The sequence below is a fragment of the Leucopleurus acutus genome, assembly GCF_964270905.1.
Source record: "Leucopleurus acutus genome assembly, chromosome: 9".
In the NCBI taxonomy this organism is placed as follows: domain Eukaryota; kingdom Metazoa; phylum Chordata; class Mammalia; order Artiodactyla; family Delphinidae; genus Leucopleurus; species Leucopleurus acutus.
In genome coordinates, this window is record NC_139144.1 from 54,848,391 (window position 1) to 54,871,329 (window position 22,939).

General features: G+C 38.8%; 1 protein-coding gene across 2 annotated transcripts in view; it reads left to right on the plus strand.

Moving 5' to 3' along the window:
- Positions 1–22,311, plus strand: part of FAM237B (family with sequence similarity 237 member B) — a 44,536-nt gene extending 22,225 nt beyond the window's left edge. For both annotated transcript variants that reach the window (XM_082845858.1, XM_082845857.1), the window contains exons 3-5: positions 19,580–19,973; positions 20,427–20,517; positions 22,236–22,311. In XM_082845858.1, the coding sequence (XP_082701984.1) occupies positions 19,583–19,973; positions 20,427–20,461 (426 nt within the window). In that variant the 5' untranslated portion in view covers positions 19,580–19,582 and the 3' untranslated portion in view covers positions 20,462–20,517; positions 22,236–22,311. The remainder of the gene's footprint in view (positions 1–19,579; positions 19,974–20,426; positions 20,518–22,235) is intronic.
- Positions 22,312–22,939: the final 628 nt, after the last annotated feature.

Consider the following 22,939-nt stretch of genomic DNA (forward strand, 5'->3'; position numbering starts at 1 on the left):
ACCTTTCCTCCTTCACGGCTCCCTCCCACTGGTGCAGGTCCTGTCCCTATTCTTTTGTCTCTGTTTATTCTTTTTTCTTTTGCCCTACCCAGGTACGTGGGGAGTTTCTTGCCTTTTGGGAGTTCTGAGGTCTTCTGCCAGCTTTCAGTAGGTGTTCTGTAGGAGTTGTTTCACACGTAGATGTATTTCTGATGTATCTGTGGGGAGGAAAGTGTTCTCTGTGTCTTACTCCTCCTCCACCTTGAAGGTCTCCTTTTATTTTAGCTTTTGAAATAAACATTTATGTTAGATTTTTTTGTTTGCATAGGTGTAGATACTAGTTTCAAACAGTTTTTAGATCCTCAATAAAACATATCTTTTAGGAACTTTTACTTTTAGCACTTTGCTAGCCAAGTCCTTTAAAAATAATAAAAAGTTATAACATTTCTTTTACAATATTTTAAAATATAGAATTTTGATTAACATTGACTGGGTGTAATGCCAATGAATTCAAACTAGTGATGTTTATTAAAATTAAGGAAATTGCCCGATAACATCTATCTTACTACAACAACTCAGCTCTCATGGTGGCAAGCCCCAATTCCAATAAATTCCTTATGAACCGGGAAACACCTTCTTAGGACTTAGTTTTCTTAACCTACAAAATGAGGGTGATGGAGGAATTCTGACATAAGTTGCTCTTGTCAGATGATGCTTCTACATATAACAATGATAAACTGTAAGTTTATCCTTAGAATGACCAAAAGTAAGCAGATTCTGGAGGGCTGTTGGCTGTTTGTAAGAAGGGAGATACTCAGATCCCTGTTTTCACAGTTTCTAGCCTAAGAACTGGCCTCAGTCTGCTCCCTGCAGGTTGGCTAAAGTTCTGCTGCAAAACGCCGGGTATTTTGGCTTGAAGAATGAGAGGTATGAGTTTGGGATAAGTATAGTTGCTGGAAAGTAAGTGGAAGATCCAAGGTAGGAGGGATCCAGAGAAGGGAATCCTAAAATCTTTTTAATAAATCTTCTGCTGATGCCTGAACCATGCCTGCTCAGGACAAACTTTAAGCAACCAAGCCCAAAAGATATAGTCCAATTAAGTCAATTGCATGCTAAACCAAACCAACCAAACATACAAAAAAACTAACTTTCTTTGGGAAAGTATTACAGACTCCAAGATGTCTGGAAAATAACATTTACAATGTTAAGGATACAACCTAAAATTACTTAATAAATCAAGAAATATGGGAATGTGACTCATTTTTGAGACAAAAGACGATCAACAAAGATCAACCCGGGGATGCCCCAGATGTTGAAGCTAGCAGACAAAGATTTAAAGCAGTTACTATAAAACAGCAGTCTCCAACCTTTTTGGCACCAGGGACCGGTTTCATGGAAGACAGTTTTTCCTCAGGGGGGTGGGGGTGGATGGTTCCGGGATGATTCAAGCACTTTACATTTATTGTGCACTTTATTTCTGTTATTATTACACTGTAATATATAATGAAATAATTATACAACTCACTATAATGCAGAATCAATGGGAGCTCTCAGCTTGTTTTTCTGCAACTAGATGGTCCCATCTGGGGGTGCTGGGAGACAGTGACACCCGAAGTGTGTTGCTTATATCCAGTCTACTCTGTAATCTTGTTTTGGTGGCTGTTACTGCAGAAAACCCTGCTTCACAAAGATAGGATATTGGAAATGGAAGCAGGCTTTTCAGTGCTTTTGTGGCAGTCTCAGGATATTCCGTCTTGACTTTAATCCAGAACATGGAGATTTGAAGTTGTCTCAAACATACTTTTAAGGCCACCATCATTTGCAATCTCAAGCAGTTGATCCTCTTCTAGCACGGACAAAGTCGATTCACCTGGCTTATTCATAAATGGGTCACGGATCCATTCCTTCCCAGTTAGGGGGTCTTTCGTGGTTGGGAAGTAATGCTCAAACTATTTTGAAAGCTGAGATAGGTGATCATGCACCAGCTGGGAGAAAGAAGGCCCTGGTTGAGTCCCTTTCAAAATCTCTGCTAATGTTTGAAACATGTCAAAAATCCCAGTGTTCACTCGTCACCCACATAATTTCAGTTTGGCTTTGAATGGAGCCACCTTTATCTGCAGACTTGAACACAGTTGTTGTTCTCCCTTGAAGTGACAGATTGAGTTCGTTCAGCAGGTTGAATATGTCACACAAGTAAGCAAGTTTTGCAACCCATTCAGTATCACTGAAATGTGTTGCCAGTGGTGACTGTTTTTCTAAAAGAAATCTCTGGAGTGGCTCTTATAACTCAGATACTCTGGCCAGTGATCTACCTTTAGAAAGCCACCTCAGTTCTGTGTATAAGAGAAGACGTGTGTGCTCTGCGTCCATCTCCTCACAGAGCTGCGCGAACAGATGTGAGTTAAGGGCATGTAGTTTAATGTGGTCGATAATTTTAATCACCTCCTGCAAAACGTTGTTAAGTTCAGGTGACATTTTTCAGCTGGCCAGCATTTCTCTATGGATGACACAGTGCATAGACTCACGTTCAGAAGCAACCTCTTTGATCCAAGTAGTGAAACCAGAAAACCGTCCAGTCATGGCAGCCGCTCTATCCATGCATATACCAACACAAAATGACCAATTCAGTTTTCCTGATATGTAATCATTCAAAGACTTGAATAGTTCTGCAGCTGTGGTGTTGCTTGGCAACAAAAGTGCACATAACATATCCTCCTGCACATCCTCCTGAAAAATATATCACACAAATACAAGCATTGTTGCCTTGTTGTCAACATTGGTAGACTCGTCAACCTGGACTGCATACCACGGTGACTCATTAATCCTCTCTAACAATTGTGCCTCAATATCCTCTGCTATTTCATCAATTCGTCTAGTTATGGTGCTAGCTGAAAGAGGAACATGTGCCACCTTTTGAACTGCAGCCTCTCCTAAAAGTTGTCCTTAGCAGCAGGCAGGATCAACTCTTCACCAGTAGTGAAGGGCTTCTCAGCTTTAGCAATGCAGTTAGCCACTAAGAATGATGCTCTCAGGGCAGACACATTTGATGAAGTGGTAGCCTTCAATAATTGCTTCTGTTCTTTGTGTGCACGTTTTTTTATTTTGAAAAACTCCAAAGGCTTGTCTTTTAATGCAGGGTGCTTGGTCTCCATGTGGCAAAGCAGTTTTGAAGGTTTCATGTCTTCGTTGGATAGCTGGTTGCCACATATTATACAAAGCAGGCTTGGAGAATGTGAATCACCTGTTGCAATGAACCCATAATTTAAGTAGGACTCTTGGTATTTTCTTTTAAATGCAGCTTTCTTTTTGTTGGCAGTCTTAGAGTCTTCTGTCTCATCCCTGGGTCTTTCCCCCTTTTCAAAGAAGCTCTCCAGAGATGTTTGTTTTTTACTCATTTTGGCTAGGGTTAACTTATGGGCTTACCAAAACTGTGAGTGAGACAAGTGCACAGTGTGGGGAAAGAGGCACAGATGGAAGTGATAAATAAAATAATGGGCGGGCCCTGCATGGACTAAAATAAGTGTCAGATTCTGACTTAAAGACTGCCTCCAGATGTAGCTTAATTGTCATTTGCCACTCACTGATGGGTTTTGATATGAGTCTGCAAGCAATTGATTTATTATGGTCTCTCTGCAGTCAAACCTCTCTGCTAATGATAATGTGTATTTGCAGCCGCTCCCCAGCACTAGCTAGCCTCACCACCTCAGTTCCACTTCAGATCATCAGGCATTAGATTCTCATAAGGATTGCACAACCTAGATCTCTCACATGCACAGTTCACAGTAGGATTGCACTCCTATGAGAATCTAATGCAGCTGCTGATCTGACAGGAGGTGGAGCTCAAGTGGTAATACGAGTGATGGGGAGCAGCTATAAATACAGATGAAGCTTCCTCACTCACCGACCGCTCACCTCCTGCTGTGCAACCCCGTTCCTAACAGGCCACGGACCAGTAGCAGTCTATGGCCTGGGGGTTGGGGACCCCTGCTATAAGACATATTCAAGTATGTAAAAGAAAATATGTGCATTATGAATGAAATATAGGATATTTAACAGAGAAAGTGAAACTATAAAAAAGAAACAAATGGAAATTCCAGAACTAAAAAATGTACTATCTGAAATAAAAACTTACCTGATGTATTTAACAGCAGAATGCAAACGAAGAAAGAGTCAGCAAAGCTGAAGATATATTAATAGAAATTATTGGGACTTCCCTGGCAGTCCAGTGGTTAGGACTCCATGCTTCCACTGCAGGGGGCAAGAGTTCGATCCCTGGTCGGGGAACTAAGATCCCGTATGCTGCACAGTGAGGCCAAAAAAAGAAAAAATTAATTAATTAATAGAAATTATCTAACCTGAGGAACACAGAGAAAAAATATTGAAGTAAAAATGAACAAGCCTCAGGACCATATTGAAAGCTCTAAGAATGTGTAATTAGAGTCCCAGAAGGAGATGAGAGAAAGGAATAATGGGCAGAAATAATATCGAAGGAAAACATGGCTGAATATTTTCCAAATTTGGTGAAAGATGTAACTGTACATTTTCAAGAAGCTTAACAAACCTGAAATGAGATAGAAACAAAGAAAACCACACTGTTGTATAATAAAGAATTTGGCTGGTCTTTGTCCCTAGTTCCTGGGAAATAACCTCTAAATCTCTGGAATTTCTTGGAGTGATAGAAATGTCTTTGTTACTCATAGTGAGCCTCTAGACCCACACCTGAGTTTATGCTAATGAGATGACTCAAAATGGGGGCTAGCCACACCAGAAAGACCAACCAGGTAATTACAGGGTTGGGGCTTTTTAGTCATGTGATATGAGCCCAGCCTCTGAAGAGGGCAGAATTGGCTGGAGATTGAGTTCAAGCACATGGCCAATGATTCAATCAACAAAGTCTATGTAATGAAACTCCAGTAAAAACTCTGGGCACTGAGGTGAGAGAGCCTGATTGGTATTTATACCTTAATGTGCCTGGAAGTTGAGGCATTCTGAGGACACAAAAGCTTTGTGTGTGGGACCCCCAGACCTCACTCTATGGGTCTTTTCACTTGGCTGCTTCTGATTTACATTCTTTATAATAAAACTATAATTATAAATGTAGTACTTTCCTGAGTTCTGTGAGTCATTCTAGTGAATTATAATACTTCAGGGAGTACTTGGAACCCCTGAATTTGTAGCCAGTTGATCAGAAGAATGGTGACCTGAGAACTCTGGAATTTACATCTGGCTTCTGAAGTGAGGGTAGAATTATGCTCCTAACTTCTGAAATTTGACCTAATTCTAGCTGGTTAACATCAGAATTGCATTGCACACACCTAGGTACATTATCATCAAATTTGATAAAACTAAAGGTGTTTTGAAAGCTGTCAGAGAAAAATGACACATTGCATACGAGGGAACTATGATTTGAATTATTGATGACCAGAACACAGTGGAACAACATCTTTAAAGTGCTGGAGGGGAAGGGAGAACAAGCCCACATCAAATCAGAATTCTACATCCAGTGAAAATGATCTTCCAAGAATGAAATGCATTTTCAGAAAAAGAAAGTTAAAAGGATATGTTGACAGTGGGCATGTACTATAAGAAATACTAAGGGGCTTCCCTGGTGGTGCAGTGGTTGAGAGTCCGACTGCTGATGCAGGGGACATGGGTTCATGCCCCAGTCTGGGAAGATCCCACATGCCGCAGAGCGGCTGGGCCCGTGAGCCATGGCTGCTGAGCCTGTGCATCCGGAGCCTGTGCTCCGCAATGGGAGAGGCCACAACAGAGAGAGGCCCAAGTACCGCAAAAAAAAAAAAAAAAAAAGAAATACTAAGGAAGTTCTACACACTAAAGAGAAATAAAAACAGATGAAAATTCAGATCTTGACTGTGGGGGGGATGAGAGCACTGGAAATTATAATATTGTATCATAGAGTTTTAATGTATGTAGATGTTATACATTTGACAACTTTAGCAAAAACAGGCAAGGGTGAGTAAATGAACTCCTACCTTGCAAGATTTCTGTATTTGACATGAATTGATTCAATATTAACCCTAAGTAGGCTGTTAAAAGTATATATATTGTGATCCTTAAAGCAACCACTAAAAAATAATGCAAAGAGGTAAAGTAAGGATCCTGGAATACATAATGTTTATACATATGCTATGTTTCAGCTAAACTAAAGGTAAACAAACCTAAGCTAAACTTTTTATTTCTTGTTCTTCTTAAATGATGACAACAAACTATTTCTATTAATGGTCTTTTTTGTCAGGGGTAAGGATTATATGATATTTTTTCGATTTCTCTCTTGAACACTTTTTCTCCTGTCTCAGAGTCAGTATTTTGTTCTTCTTTGTTTCCTGTGTTCCTGAAAAATATAATGTCTACTTTCCCTTCACTTACTCAGCAGTCAACTAGTGCTTGTTTTCTCTGCAGGGTGCTTGTTTGTTTCAACTTCATTTCCTGCCCTCTTTCTCCCCAAGGTCATTGAATCACACTTTGATAAATACATTGTTATTAAGGATTACTAGAGGCAATTGCAATCATAGATTTTTTAAATTAATGTCTTTCATTATAATGAGTCAGAAAGTCAGTGAATTGAAAAATTATTCTTTTTGTGGGTATTCAGCATTAGTCAACATGTCCTTGCTGTCTGTGGAGTGCGCTTCTGAATTCTCTGGGGGTGTGATTATGGCAGTATTTCCTGGAGAAACAAGCTGTATAAAGAAGAAATGGGATAAATAGATAGCTAGTGGGAAGCAGCCGCATAGCACAGGGAAATCAGCTCTGTGCTTTGTGACCACCTAGAGGGGTGGGTTAGGGAGGGTGGGAGGGAGATGCAAGAGGGAGGAGATATGGGGATATATGTATATGTATAGCTGATTCATTTTGTTATACAGCAGAAACTAACACACCATTGTAAAGCAATTATACTCCAATAAAGATGTTAAAAAATAAAAAAAAAGAAAAGAAACGGGATAAACAAAAGTGTGACAGAACTTCAGCTAAGTGACTGGAAGTTAGGAAGAATGGGGGCAAATGAATAGGCCACTGGCCTGACTAACCCAGGAAGTCTTCACAGGGAGCACTAGAGTTCTGAAAGACTTGGGTTTGCCTTGTGTAAAGCTGACAAAACTCCCTAAGTGGAGGGAATATCATGGATATGAAGTAGAAATCAGCTAAAGATATTTATTGAGTGCCGATTGTGTTATATGCCAGTCACTAGAAGAACAGGAAGTAAAGATAGTATTATTATAAACTAGTAGGGAAGATTACATGTTCTCATAGAAAGAAAAAAAAAGACAACCAATGTAGTAATAGATGCCAAATATTGTAGTGAAAATGAATACCTAATTGCAGAAGAAAGGCTGAATTAAATGGAAGGGACTTAGAAGTGGGATCAGTGCCTAAATTGACAGAGAGAAAAGGAGAGATATTATATAACTCAGAGATGAAATCTGGGGACAATGGGAATATTCTGGGAACAGAAGGATCATGATAGGGTGGTGATGAATATGCTGCTGCTGGTGAAGATGATTTTATTTATTTATTTTTAAAAATACTTATTGGTCATCCATTTTATACACATCAGTGTATACATGTCAATCCCAATCTCCCAAATCATCACACCACGACCCACAGCCCCGCCACTTTCCCCCCTTGGTGTCCAGACGTTTGTTCTCTACATCTGTGTCTCAATTTCTGCCCTGCAAACCAGTTCATCTGTACCATTTTTCTAGGTTCCACATATATACATTAAGATACGATACTTGTTTTTCTCTTTCTGACTTACTTCACTCTGTATGACAGTCTCTAGATCCATCCACATCTCTACAAATGACCCAATTTTGTTCCTTTTTATGGCTGCGTAACATTCCATTGTCTATATGTACCACATTTCTTTATCCATTCCTCTGTTGATGGGCATTTAGGTTGCTTCCATAACCTGACTATTGGAAATAATGCTGCAATGAACATTAGGGTGCATGTGTCTTTTTAAATAATGATTTTCTCTGGGTATGTGCCCAGTAGTGGCATTGCTGGGTCATATGGTAATTCTATTTTTAATTTTTTAAGGAACCTCCATACTGTTCTCCATAGGGGCTGTATCAATTTACATTCCCACCAACAGTGCAGGAGGGTTACCTTTTCACCACACCCTCTCCAGCATTTGTTGTTTATAGATTTTCTGATGATGCCCATTCTAACTGGTGTGAGGTGATACCTCATTGTAGTTTTGATTTGCATTTCTCTAATAATTAGTGATGTTGAGCAGCTTTTCATGTGCCTCTTGGCCATCTGTATGTCTTCTTTGGAGAAATGTCTATTTAGGTCTTCTGCCCATTTTTGGATTGGGTTATTTGTTTTTTTAATATTGAGCTGCATGAGCTGTTTATATATTTTGGAGACTAATCCTTTCTTCATTGATTCATTTACAAATATTTTCTCCCATTCTGAGAAGTGTCTTTTCGTCTTGGTTTATGGTTTCCTTTGCTGTGCAAAAGCTTTGAAGTTTCATTAGGTCGCATTTGTTTATTTTTGTTTTTATTTCCATTACTCTAGGAGGTGGATCAAAAAATATCTTGCTGTGATTTATGTCAAAGAGTGTTCTTCCTATGTTTTCCCCTAAGGGTTTTATAGTGTCCGGTCTTACATTTAGGTCTCGAATCCATTTTGAGTTTATTTTTGTGTATGGTGTTAGGGAGTGTTCTAATTTCATTCTTTTACATGTAGCTCTCCAGTTTTCCCAGCACCACTTATTGAAGAGACTGTCTTTTCTGCATTTTATATCCTTGCCTCCTTTGTCATAGATTAGTTGACCATAGGTGCGTGGGTTTATCTCTGAGCTTTCTATCTTTTTCCATTGATCTATGTGTCTGTTTTTGTGCCAGTACCATATTGTCTTGATTACTGTAGCTTTGTAGTACAGTCTGAAGTCAGGGAGTCTGAATCCTCCAGCTCCGTTGTTTTCTCTCAAGACTGCTTTGGCTATTTGGGGTCTTTTGTGTCTCCATATAAATTTTAAGATTTTTTGTTCTGGTTCTGTAAAAAATGCCATTGGTAATTTGATAGGGATTGCACTGAATCTGTAGATTGCTTTGGGGAGTATAGTCATTTTCACAGTATTGATTCTTCCAGTCCAAGAACATGGTATATCTCTCCATCTGTTTGTATCCTCTTTCATTTCTTTCGTCAGTGTGTTATAGTTTTCTGTATACAGGTCTTTTGTCTCCCTAGGTAGGTTTATTTCTAGGTATTTTATTCTTTTTGTTGCAACGGTAAATGGGAGTGTTTCCTTAATTTCTCTTTCAGATTTTTCATCATTAGTATATAGGAATGCAAGAGATTTCTGTGAATTAATTTTGTGTCCTGCAAATTTACCAAATATATTGATTAGCTCTAGTAGTTTTCTGGTGGCATCTTTAGGATTCTCTATGTATAGTATCATGTCATCTGCAAACAGTGACAGTTTTACTTCTTCTTTTCCAATTTGGATTCCTTTTCTTTCTTTTTCTTCTCTGATTGCTGTGGTTAGGACTTCCAAAACTATGTTGAATAATGGTGGTGAGAGTGGACATCCTTGTCTTGTTCCTGATCTTAGAGGAAAAGCTTTCAGTTTTTCACCACTGAGAATGATGTTTGCTATGGGTTTGTTGTATATGGCCTTTATTGTGTTGAGGTAGGTTCCCTCTATGCCCACTTTCTGGAGAGTTTTTATCATAAATGGGTGTTGAATATTGTCAAAAGCTTTTTCTGCATCTATTGAGATGATCATATGGTTTCTATTCTTCAATTTGTTAATATGGTGTATCACATTGATTGATTTTCATATATTGAAGAATCCTTCCATCCCTGGGATAAATCTCACTTGATCATGGTGTATGATCCTTTTAATGCGTTGTTCAATTCTGTTTGCTAGTATTTTGTTGAGGAGTTTTGCATCTATATTCATCAGTGATATTGGTCTGTAATTTTCTTTTTTTGTAGTATCTTTGTCTGGTTTTGGTATCAGGGTGATGGTGGCCTCATAGAATGAGTTTGGGAGTATTCCTTCCTCTGCAATTTTTTGTAAGAGTTTGAGAAGGATGGGCGTTAGCTATTCTCTAAATGTTTGATAGACTTCACCTGTGAAGCCGTCTGGTCCTGGACTTCTAATCTAATCCTGGATTTCTAATCTCATAACATTGTGGTCAGAAAAGATCCTTGATATGATTTCAATTTTCTTAAATTTACTGAGGCTTGATTGGTGACCCAAGATGTGGTTTATCCTCTAGAATGTTCCATGCACACTTGAGAAGAAAGTGTAATCTGCTATTTTAGGATGGGATGTCCTATAAATATCAATTAAATCTATCTGGTCTATTGTGTCATTTAAAACTTCTGTTTCCTTATGAATTTTCTGTGTGGATGATCTGTCGATTGGTGTATGTTAGGTGTTAACGTCCCCTACTATTATTGTGTTACTGTCGATTTCCTCTTTTATAGCTGTTAGCAGTTGCCTTATGTATTGAGGTGCTCCTATGTTGAGTGAATATATATTTATAATTGTTTTATCTTCTTCTTGGATTGATCCCTTGATCATTATGTAGTATTCTTCCTTGTGTCTTGTAACATTCTTTATTTTAAAGTCTATTTTATCTTATATGAGTATCACTACTCCAACTTCCTTTTGATTTCCATTTACATGGAATATCTTTTTCCATCCTCTCACTTTCAGTCTGTATGTGTCTCTAGGTCTGAAGTGGGTCTCTTGTAGACAGCATATATATGGGTCTTGTTTTTGTATCCATTCAGCAAGCCTTTCCATTTTGGTTGAAACATTTAATCCATTCATGTTTTATGTTAACTATCGAGATGTATGTTCCTATTACCATTTTCTTAATTGTTTTGGGTTTGTTTTTGTAGATCCTTTTCTTCTCTTGTGTTTCCCACTTAGAAAAGTTCCTTTAGCATTTGTTGTAGAGCTGGTTTGGTGGTGCTGAATTCTCTTAGCTTTTGCTTGTCTGTAAGGCTTTTGACTTCTCCATCGAATCTGAATGAGATCCTTGCTCCGTAGAGTAATCTTGATTGTAGGTTCTTTCCTTTCATCACTTTAAGTATATCATTGCCACTCCCTTGTGGCTTGTACAGTTTCTGCTGAGAAATCAGCTGTTAACCTTATGGGAGTTCCCTTGTATGTTATTTGTCATTTTTCCCTTGTTGCATTCAATAATTTTTCTGTGTCTTTAATTTTTGCCAATTCGATTACTATGTGTCTCCGCATGTTTCTCCTTTGGTTTATCCTGTATGGGACTGTCTGTACTCCCTGGACTTGGGTGTCTGTTTCCTTTCCCATGTTAGGGAAGTTTTCGACTATAATCTCTTCAAATATTTTCTCAGGTCCTTTCTCTCTCTCTTCTCCTTCTGGGACCCCTATAATGCGGATGTTGTTGTGTTTAATGTTGTCCCAGAGGTCTCTTAGGCTGTCTTCATTTCTTTGCATTCTTTTTTCTTTATTCTGTTCTGCAGCAGTGAATTCCACCATTCTGTCTTCCAGGTCACTTATCTGTTCTACTACCTCAGTTATTTTGCTATTGATTCCTTCTAGTATAGTTTTCATTTCAGTTATTTAATTGTTCATCTCTGTTTGTTTGTTCTTTAATTCTTCTAGGTCTTTGTTGTACATTTCTTGCATCTTCTCGATCTTTGTCTGCATTCTTTTCCCAAGGTCCTGGATCATCTTCACTATCATTATTCTGAATTCTTTTTCTGGAAGGTTGCCTATCTCCACTTCATTTAGTTGTTTTTCTGGGGTTTTATCTTGTACCTTCATCTGGTACATAGCCCTCTGCCTTTTCATCTTGTCTATCTATCTGTGAATGTGGTTTTTGTTCCACAGGCTGCAGGATTGTAGTTCTTGCTTCTGCTGTCTGCCCTCTGGTGGATGAGGCTATCTAAGAGGCTTGTGCAAGTTCCTGATGGGAGGGACTGGTGGTGGGTAGAGCTGATTGTTGCTCTGGTGGGCAGAGCTCAGTAAAACTTTAATCCGCTTGACTGCTGATGGGTGGGCTGGGTTCCCTCCCTGTTGGTTTTTGTCCTAAGGCGATGCAACACTGGAGCCTACACAGGCTCTTTGTGGGACTAATGGCAGACTCTGGGAGAGGTCACGCCAAGGAGTACTTCCCAGAACTTCTGCTGCCAGTGTCCTTGTCCTCACGGTGAGACAGAGCCACTCCCCACCTTTGTAGGAGACCCTCCAACACTAGCAGGTCAGTCTGGTTCAGTCTCTGTGGGGTCACTGCTCCTTCCCCTGGGTCCCGATGCACACACTACTTTGTGTGTGCCCTCCAAAGAGTGGAGTCTCTGTTTCCCCCAGTCCTGTCGAAGTCCTGCAATCAAATCCCAGTAACCTTCAAAGTCTGTTTCTCTCGGAATTCCTCCTCCCATTTCCGGACCCCCAGGTTTCAAAGCTTGACGTGGGGCTCAGAACCTTCACTCCAGTGGGTGGATTTCTGTGGTATAAGTGTTCTCCAGTTTGTGAGTCACCCACACAGCAGTTATGGGATTTGATTTTATTGTGATTGTACCCCTCGTACTGTCTCATTGTGGCCTCTCCTTTGTCTTTGAATGTGGGGTGTCTTTTCTGGTGAATTCCAGTGTCTTCCTGTCAATGATTGTTCAACAGTTAGTTGTGATTCTGGTGTTCTCGCAAGAGGGAGTGAGAGCATGTCCTTCTACTCCACCATCTTCGAAGATGATTTTAATAAAAATGGTACATAACGTGGAAAACATAGTTGCTTATTACTTAGGGATTGTTTTAGATATAATGATAATTAGATGGATTAGTTAACTTGACCTTAACCACCTGTTAAATCTAAGCTTCCACATGAATTTATCATGGCTATTTTTAAAGGTACTATGTACTTTTGAGTTTCACCACTACACCTTCTTTTTGCCAAATGAAAAATATTATTTCAAGACCAATTCTCCAAGTGTTTGACCTATAGCAGTCTTCTGATTCTTCAGCTGTATCTTCTGTCTTAGTCTATTCAGGATAACATAACAAAATACCAGAGACTGGGTAGCTTATAAACAAGAGAAATTTATTTTTCACTGTTCTAAAGTCTAGAAGTCCAAGATCAGGGTGCCTGCATGGCTGGGTTTTAGTGAAGGTCCTTTTCTGGATTGCAGACTACCTACTTCTTGCTGTGTCCTCACCTGGTAAAAGGGTCTGGGGATCCCTCTGGAACCTCTTTTATAAAGCACTGATCGCATTCAGGAGGGTTCCACCTGCATGACTTAAACACTTCCCGCAGGCTCTACCTCCTAATACCATCACCTTTGGGGATTAGAATTTTAACATAAATTTTTTGGAGGACACAAACATTCAAACCATAGCATCCTCCCTTTAGTTCTGTGACATCATACCACCCTGGAGCTTGTATAGGCTGATTGTTCTATCTCTTCTTCCTTCACTGATTCTATCTGCAGTTCATGGACCCCTAAATTTGGACATAGTCTTCCATCTTCATCTCAACTTTCTTTTATCAATGTATACTCTCATAGCGAAAGTAATTTTCTATTAAAACAGAGACCTTTCAACTTAAATTTCTAGCTAAATTTTAGATACTTCAGAAGATCCAGAATCAAATCTAATGCAACACATCCTGAATCAAATTTATCCTCCCCACTAATCTTCCTTTCCATTTTTCATATTGTCACTGTTACCCCCATAAGGATGCATGCCAAAAATGTTAGTTCTCTTTTCTTTCCATCTCATATCAATATGACCAGTCACCAAGCTTTGTCTTTATGTATTTGAAATATGTCTTGTCACTATCCTAGAAGTTTTGACATGCATTATTTGACAGTAGAAAAGAATATACCTAACACATATTTGTTGGCAACTGTAATCATAAAGACTAGTAAATTTACCATCCATAGAAGCTCTCTGTGCGTTCTTCTACATCTCATTCCCTCAAACGTAACCACTCTCTTGAATTTTGTGTTAATCACTTCCTTACCATTAAAATTACATTATTATATATATGTATTTATAGAGAACATGTGGTTTCATTTTGGTTGTCTTTGAAATTTATAAAAATGGTATCTTCTGCAATTTTCTTTTTTCATCTATAATGCATATAGCTGCAGTCTATTGATTTTCACTGCCGAATTACATCCCATTTTGTGAATGTACCATGGTTAATTTATCTATTCTCCTGTTAACCATTAGGTCATTATGATTGTTTCCATGTTTCTGGCTTTTATGAAGAGTGCTACTATGAACATTCCATTATAGTGTATGTCTCTTGGTGCCCATGTACAAGAGTTTCTTCATGATCTTTCCTGGGAGTAAAAAGATTTATTGCAGATTGTGTGCTTGTTCAGACTCACAAGATAGTGCCAATTTGTGCTCTAGACTAATTGAACTAATTTACACTCCTCCTAACACTGTGTAAGAAGAGTCCCTGTTGTTTCATGTGATGGTTAAGTATATATGTCACCTTTACTGGGCCATGGAGTGCCCAGATATTTGGTTAAATAGTATTTCTGGGTATGTCTGTGATGGTACTTTTGGATGAGATTAGCATTTGAATTAGCAGACTGAATGAAGATGGCCCTCCCTTGCTCTCTCTGCCTGACTGTTGATCTGGGACGTTGGTCTTCTCTTTAACTTGGACTATAATTTACATCATTGGCTCTCCTGGTTCTCAGGCCTTTGGACTTAGACTGGAACTACACCACCAGATTTCCTGGGTCATGAGCTTGCAGACAGCTGATCATGGGACTTCCCAGCCTCCATAATCATGTGAGCTAATTCCTTATACTAAATCAGTCTCTCTCTCTCTGTCTCTCTGTCTCTCTCTCTCTCTCTCTGTCATCTCTCTGTTTATTTAGCCCATGTTTCTCTAGATAACCCTAATACCCTTCATATGCTCACCAACACTTGATTTTGCTAGACTTCTTAATTTTTGACTACCTGATGGGTGTGAATTCATATCTTATTATGGTCTTTCACTATTTGAACTTCCTTGCTTGCAATGAGGTTATGAATATACTTATTCAATCATTCATTATTTATGTTTCCTTATTTATGAAATGGCCCTCTAAGCCTTTTGCCTAGTTTTCTGTTGTGGTATTTGTCTTTTTCTTGTTGATTCCTTGGAAGATTCTTATATCTTAGATCCTAATTCTAATCCATTTGTGGTTATATGTGCTGTAAATGTCTTCTCCCAGATTATACTTATCTTTTATCTTTATTTATGGTGTCTGGTGATTAACAGATTTAATTTTAATGTAGTCAAATGTATTAATTTTTCTTTTATGCTTAGCACTACCTGTATTTTGTGTAATGCTTGCCAACCTCAAGATCAGAAAGATATTCTGAATTTCTTCTTAAAGTTGTAATGCTTTGCTTTTCACATTGAAATTCTTAATCTACTTGGGATTGATTTTTGTGATTGTATGAGGTAGGGATCTACTTTTTTTTGGCCACACTGCAGGACTTGCAGGATCATCGTTCCCCAACCAGGGGTCGAATCTGAGCCCTTGGCAGTGAAAGCAGAGTCCTAACCACTGGACCTCCAGGGGATTCCCAGGAATCCACTTTTTTTTTTTTCTCTGTATGGATAACCAATCGTCTTAGCCTCAGTTAGTGAAAAAGACACTGTTGCCTTACAGATCTGCAATGCCGGTTCTGTCACATATAAGTCTATAAATGTATACCTCTGTTTTTAGGCTCTCTAATCTACTCGGTTAATTTCTCTTTTCCTGAGCAAATGACATCCTGTTTAATCACCAGTGAGTCCCCTTTCCTTATTGTTGTTCTTTAGGAAAAGCTTAGCTATTTTGGATCTTTTCTCTACCATATACCTTTTAGAATAACTTTTCATTAACCCTGGTATGATTTTGGTTGAAAATTTGTGTATTATTTTAGGAAGATAGATATCTTTAGACCACATATTAGCATTCTTTTTGTTGAAATTTTTTTAATGCCTTTCAAGAAAAAAATTCTCCATAAAGGATTTAATGTCCTCGTTGCATTTATTTCTAGATATCTTATATTTTTTTCTTATTATAAATAACATCTCTTTTCTAATTTATATTGTTTGTTTCTCAGGTATAGAGATGCAGTGAATATTTTAGATTGAGCTTATATTCAGATACCTTACAAAACCTTACAAAACTCTTGTAAAATAGTTTGTGGATATAATTTATTATTTAAAAAAACAAACACATACATAGCATTCTTACTATGTGTAGGCACTATTCCATACACTTCACAAATATTTATTTAATTATCTCAACATCCCTATGAAACAGGTTTATTTATTATTTATTTATTTATTTTGCGGTACGCGGGCCTCTCACTGTTGTGGCCTCTCCCATTGCGGAGCACAGGCTCCGGACGCGCAGGCTCAGTGGCCATGGCTCACGGACCTAGCCGCTCCGCGGCATGTGGGATCTTCCCAGACTAGGGCACAAACCTGTGTCCCCTGCATCGGCAGGCGGACTCTCAACCACTGTGCACCAGGGAAGCCCCAGGTTTATTTTTTAATCCCCATTTTACCGATAAGGAAACTAAGTCACAAAGAGATTAAGTAACTGCCCAAAGTCACAAATTTTCCTTTGAACCTAGAAGGTGGGATTTAAATCCAGGCAGTTGATCTCTAAGCTCCATGCTAAACCAATAGCTTTGCTGCCTCCCCACTAGACTGAAAAGTTCTGTTTCTTCCTTTCTAATCCTTATCTTCCCTCCTTTTTTTTTTAACCTTTCTTTGAGGGTATTGTTTTGAATGTCAACAAAGATAATCCTTGTCTTGTTATTAATTTAAAAGAGAATACTTTTATTTATTTATTTATTTTTAACATCTTTATTGGAGTATAACTGCTTTTACAATGGTGTGTTAGTTTCTGTTTTACAACAAAGTGAATCAGTTATACATATACATATGTCCCCATATCTCTTCCCTCTTGCATCTCCCTCCCTCCCACCCTCCCTATCCCACCACTCCAGGTGGTCACAAAGCACAGAGCTGATCTCCCTGTGCTATGTGGCTGCTTCCCACTAGCTCTCTATTTTACGTTTGGTAGTGTATATATGTCCATGCCACTCTCTCACTTTGTCCCAGCTTACCCTTCCCCCTCCCCATATCCTCAAGTCCATTCTTTGGTAGGTCTGTGTCTTTGTTCCCGTCTTGCGTCTTGCCCCTAGGTTCTTCAGCACCTTTTTTTTTTTTTTTTTTTTAGATTCCATATATATGTGTTAACATACGGTATTTGTTTTTCTCTTTCTGACTTACTTCACTCTGTATGACAGACTCTAGGTCCATACACCTCACTACAAGTAACTCAGTTTCGTTTCTTTTTATGGCTGAGTAATATTCCATTGTATATATGTGCCACATCTTCTTTATCCATTCATCTGTTGATGGACACTTAGGTTGCTTCCATGTCCTGGCTATTCTAAATAGAGCTGCAATGAACATTTTGGTACCTGACTCTAAAAGAGAATACTTTTAATGATTTACCATAGAAAGATGCTTGCTGTAGGGTTTTGGTGGATAACATTTGAGAGGTTAAGGAAATTCACTTCTATTCTTAGTTTACTAAGAGGTTTTTTATTGTTTTTTATCTTGAATGGGTGTTGCATTTAATCAAGTGGTTTCTCTCTTCAGTTTGTTTTTGTGGTGAATCCACTAATTGATTTTCATATGTTGATCTTTGCATCCCTAAGATAATCCCAGCTTGATACTGATGTGTATTTTCCTAAATCCTGCTGAATTTCGTTTGATAATATTTTGTTTAGGATCTTTCATCTATCATCATTAGTGAGATACTCTTGTGACTTTACTCTTTTTCACACTGTCCTTGTTCCTGGGTCTCGGGACTGGGGAGGTGGGCAAGGTGAGGGCGGGGCCTTGAGAGCGGCCACACACTCTGCCCCCTCACTCAGTCTCTAGAAGGGGAGCGTGGTTCGGGCTGCAGGGCTGACTTCGAGCCCCCAGCGGCTGCAGCAGATTCCTCAGCGGCGGCAGCAGATTCCGCAGCGCCGCTCCCGGGGAGCCTGAGCCGCTTGGCTCCGGAGCGCGGTGCGGCCGAGACGGTTCCCTAGGTCGAGTTCAGGGCTCCCGGGGTGCGCTGGCGGCAGGTCGCAGAGCACCGTTTCCACCTGTCACCAGCCTGTAGGGGTGGGTTCGGCTGGGCAGGGGGTGGGAGTCCGCTCAGAGACCTCTTGTCCCTTCCAGTCAAGAGCCGCCCTCATCCCTCGAGGGAGCGCAGCGCACGCACGACAGCGCACCCGGACGCTCGCCTCCGCCGCCTAAGAGAGGTACCATTCCCCGCGGGCTCCCTGTCTGCGTCCAGGTGACCCGACCCGGCAGGAGAGCACTGATCCGGAGGGTAACCTGAAATTCTTGAGGAATAAAATTCTCTGGTCCCACTCAGTCCTTTGTATTATAAACTGGCCACAGTCAGCTCTGTTTGGGAAACCTGCACAATTTTCCACAACGTGAAACGACCCGACTAACCTAAGTTTAAATTTGTTTCGTTGAGTTTGTCTCTTTAGCCTAACTTCTTTTTTTTTGGGGGGGGGTGGTTAGGGGGGAGTGGAGGACGGCGGTTTACGGGGAAGAAGGTGAGTACTGTCTTCCGGATCTGTCCTCGCCGCTCCACTCCTCCGACCTGGCTGTCAAGGTTGTGTCAGGGACATTTCCAATGCCAGCCTGGAATGGTAGGGCCATTCAAAGCGAATTTAGACCTTGACTTCACCTATAGGCTTCAGGCCGATTTACTGAGCAATCAGTTTTCAGGGAAACTTGTGCAAAGAATCGTGAGAAAATACCTAGATTTTGCTGAATGTTATTGGTGCTGCACCATGTCATATTGGCTTATATCACTTTTCTTGTCTTCGTGCTCCTTTGTATATGTATGTTAATCTTCTCTAACCAGCTCCTGAACAACCTGAGAAAAGTCAGGGATCCACCAGATATCAGTGCATAACAAATATTTTTTCAATGAATAAATTTCATCAGTAACTTTGAAACCTAAAATGGTGCTTGAGCATCCAACACTTGATAGATTGGAAAGCGTCAATTTAAAGAAAACCACACACACCATTTTTTATGGTTACCTGTAGAAAGGGCTGCATTTTGATCTTCTTGGTTGAAATGTATTGTGGTAGGAGTCTTGGATAGAGAGACAGGAGACCTGAGAACTTGCTGAATCATATCACTGAGAATTTTTCTAATCTGTAAAAGTAGAAGGTTGGAACACATGCTTTTTAGAGTTTCTTTCAGCTCCAAAGGTCTTTGATGAAATGAATGTATCACAACTTCATAAACATGTGTTGGATCTCAGTGGCTCCTGAAGACTGTTTATCAGAATGTTGGTAAAACGGTTGTTATATCCTTTCGAAGGAAAGTCTGAGAGTCAGCAACTTAGAAGAAAACCAATAAATACATAGTAGGCAAATTTGACTTGATCAAAACCAAATACATAAGTATTTATAATTTTTTAGGTTTGATAAAAACCAAATACATAAGTAGTTATAACTTTTTAGGTTTAAACAGATCATCAAGTAATTGAATAATTTTAAGTTAAAAATATATCTTCATTTTTTTTTTCTGTATAGAATATGAATTTTGCCACAAGAAGATGGTTCTACCTACCTCTGGGCTGCATGATGCTGATAAATCTGATTAACGCGGATTTTGAATTTCAAAAGGGGGTGCTTGCCAGCAACAGCCCAGGGATCATGGAAGACATTGATCTCCAGTGCTGGAATGCTTGCTCTTTGACACTGATAGATCTCAAGGAAATCAAGATAGAGCACACTGTGGATTCTTTCTGGAATTTCATGTTGTTCCTGCAAAAATCCCAGCGGCCTAGACATTATAATGTCTTCTTAAGCATAGCTCAGGATTTCTGGGACATGTATGTAGGCTGCTTGCTTTCAAGATCCCATGGAATGGGCAGAAGACAGGTGATGCCTCCCAGGTATAATTTTCCACAGAAGATAACAGGAGGTAATTTAAATGTGTACTTAAGAGAATAGCAGTTTAGTTTTCTTAAAAATTCAATATTTAATCTTTCTGATTTTTAAAGTTTATCTAATAAGCTAATAAATTTGCCATATTTTTTCCTAATATGATCAGCTTTGATTTTCATTTTTACTGATTTTATATTATTTAGAAACCAGAGGAGCTCTGATGTGCAAATACTAGATTCTAAATGATCTTGGAATGATATATTTTTGTAGATCATTAGATTATCATCTTATTTTTTCCCCATGAGTAGTTCATAAGAAAGCCATTTAGCCATGTAATTATTCATATTACATTTGTTGAAAAAAATTTTAAACATCCACATGTATTTAGGCTTTTGAAATTAATTGTTTCAATAGGGTTGTTTAAAGGGAGGGAATCTTAAGAGTTCATATTAGAACAAATGTTAACAATTTTTCTTCTCTAACCTTACAGGACTGGATTTAACAAAACATGAGTTTTACATTTAAGAGAACACAGAAAATACCTCAAGCAAGATGACACCAACCTGAAAATTTAACCCTGTGTCAGTATTTATGAGCTCGAATATTTCCTGTAGCATTTATCAAAATTATTTCTAATTCTTTAATATTGATGAAGATTGTATTTTTGATGATATGTAATTGTTTTATGGCTATTGAATTATCATTTCCATATTTTGGGGTATTTTGTCAATAATTTTTTACTTAGAAGGCATCTTTGTAAAGCCTTTTTTTTTTAAAGAAAAAACCACTTAAAATGCAAATACAACATATTTTTTAATACAACAATCAGTGCAGTAAAATTGTAACCAGTTTTATCAGGTATCTTCTACATAATTTTGACTTCAAAACTGTGCCAAAACTAATGCCAGTATTATCCTAAAAAGTAATATTTAATCTTGATGTAGTGTACTGTGTGGCTTCTGATATATGTATCCCATCACCAAGCTATATATAATTTTTCTATGCATTAAGGCCTAAAATTTTGTTTTATGTTCTCATTTTTATAGTCCTCATTTTAAAAAAGGAATAACAAGCAGAAAAGCAGTTAATTTTATTTTTAATTTTATTTATTTATAAATTTATTTATTTATTTATTTTTGGCTGTGTTGGGTCTTCGTTGCCGCATGCGTGCTTTCTCTAGTTGCAGCGAGCAGGGGCTACTCTTTGTTGCAGTGCGAGGGCTTCTCATTGTGGTGGCTTCTCTTGTTGCGGAGCTCAGGCTCTAGGCACGCGGGCTTCAGTAGTGGTGGCACGAGGGCTCTAGAGTACAGGCTCAGTAGTTGTGGCGCACGGGATCAGTTGCTCCGTGGCATGTGGGATCTTTGCAGACCGGGCTCGAACCCACGTACCCTGCATAGGCAGGTGGATTCTTAACCACTGCGCCACCAGGGAAGTCCCCATCTTAAACCTTTTTGATGGTACTTAGATATAATGTTCTGTTAAATCCCCCCAGTTTTGGGCACAAATCATGTCATTTGTATATAGAAAATTTTATTCTTTTTTCATCATTTATTCATTCAAAAAAATTCATTGAGCTTGGAGGTACACTGCTGAGCAATCCAGACACAATCCTTGACTCCCAGAGTTGTCATTGCTGTGGGACAAAGATGCAGCAGGAAATAATATAATTCAAAAGCACTTTTATGATGTCAAAATATGTTTTTTTTCCAAGAAAGAGGAATTGTAGCCAACATAGGGTTGAGTGGGGAATAATATGTATTTCTCTTTTGCCCTATTCAAAATCATCAGACTAGATCAGACAGATCATCCAAAAAAAATAAAACCCCAAAACCCACCAATTCTTGCAGTGCTATTATGGTAAAGACTCAGTCAGTTCCTCAGTTTGGGGTTTATGCTGAACTCATATAGCTTAACTCATAACCAGTTATTTTCCAGAGCACTGAAAGCTGAAAAAAGACAGCGAATCATCTAATATTGCTCCCAAAATATTTCTTCATGAGGTGATACAATGGATAAAAATTGAGCATCTATGCTTAAAGTTCCTCTGCTCTTCCTATAGAATTTTTTTTTCTTTAAATAAAATTTTTACTTTAGAATAGTTTTAAGTCTGCAGAAAAGTTGCAAGGCTAGTGCAAAGACTTCTTGTATATGCCTCACCCATTTTTTCTTATTGTTAACATCTTACATTAGTCATATGTTTGTCATAACTAATGAACCAATACTGATACATTTTAAATTAAACTTCATATTTTATTTGAATTTCACTAGTTTTTCCCCTAATGTCCTTTTTCTGTTCTAGGATCCTATCCAGCACACCACTTACAATGAGTTAGGCTCTAAGAAGATGTTTTTGATGACCTTGACACTTCCCGATGCTGGTCAGTTGTATTGCAGAACGTCCCTCAATTTGGGTTTGCCTAATGTTTTTCTCATGGTTAGACTGGGGTCATAGGATTTTTGGGGAAAACTACAGGAGTAAAGCACTGTTCTCAGCACTTCCTATCAAGGGTACATGCTGTCAACATGACATAACACAGATGGCGTTTAACCCTGGCTGAGGTAGTATCTGCCAGGTTTCTTGGCTGTAAAGTTACTTTCCCTTCTCTTTCTATGTTGTATTCTTTGGAAGCGAGGCGCTAAGCATTACCCACACTTTAGGGAATGGGGAGTTATGTTCCACCTCCTTGAAAAGGAAATATCTACATAAATTAAAATAAATACAAGCGATTATGAAACATGGTTGTCAATGAAACTAATGTAAGCCCAGGCTATGTTGGCAGAAGGTGTGTAAAAATGAGAGGGACTCGTTTCATTATACCCTCCATGTGTCCTGTTACACCTGTAAATTGTTGCTCGGTTCTGTTGGTCTCAGTATAGAGGAATAATCACAAACTGTAGCACTTCAGAAAGGGCTGGCCAGGTTCATAGTCTAGAATGACTAAATAAACTGGATATTTGACCCAGAAAGACTGAGGGTGAACATTATAGTTTTTTCCTGTGATA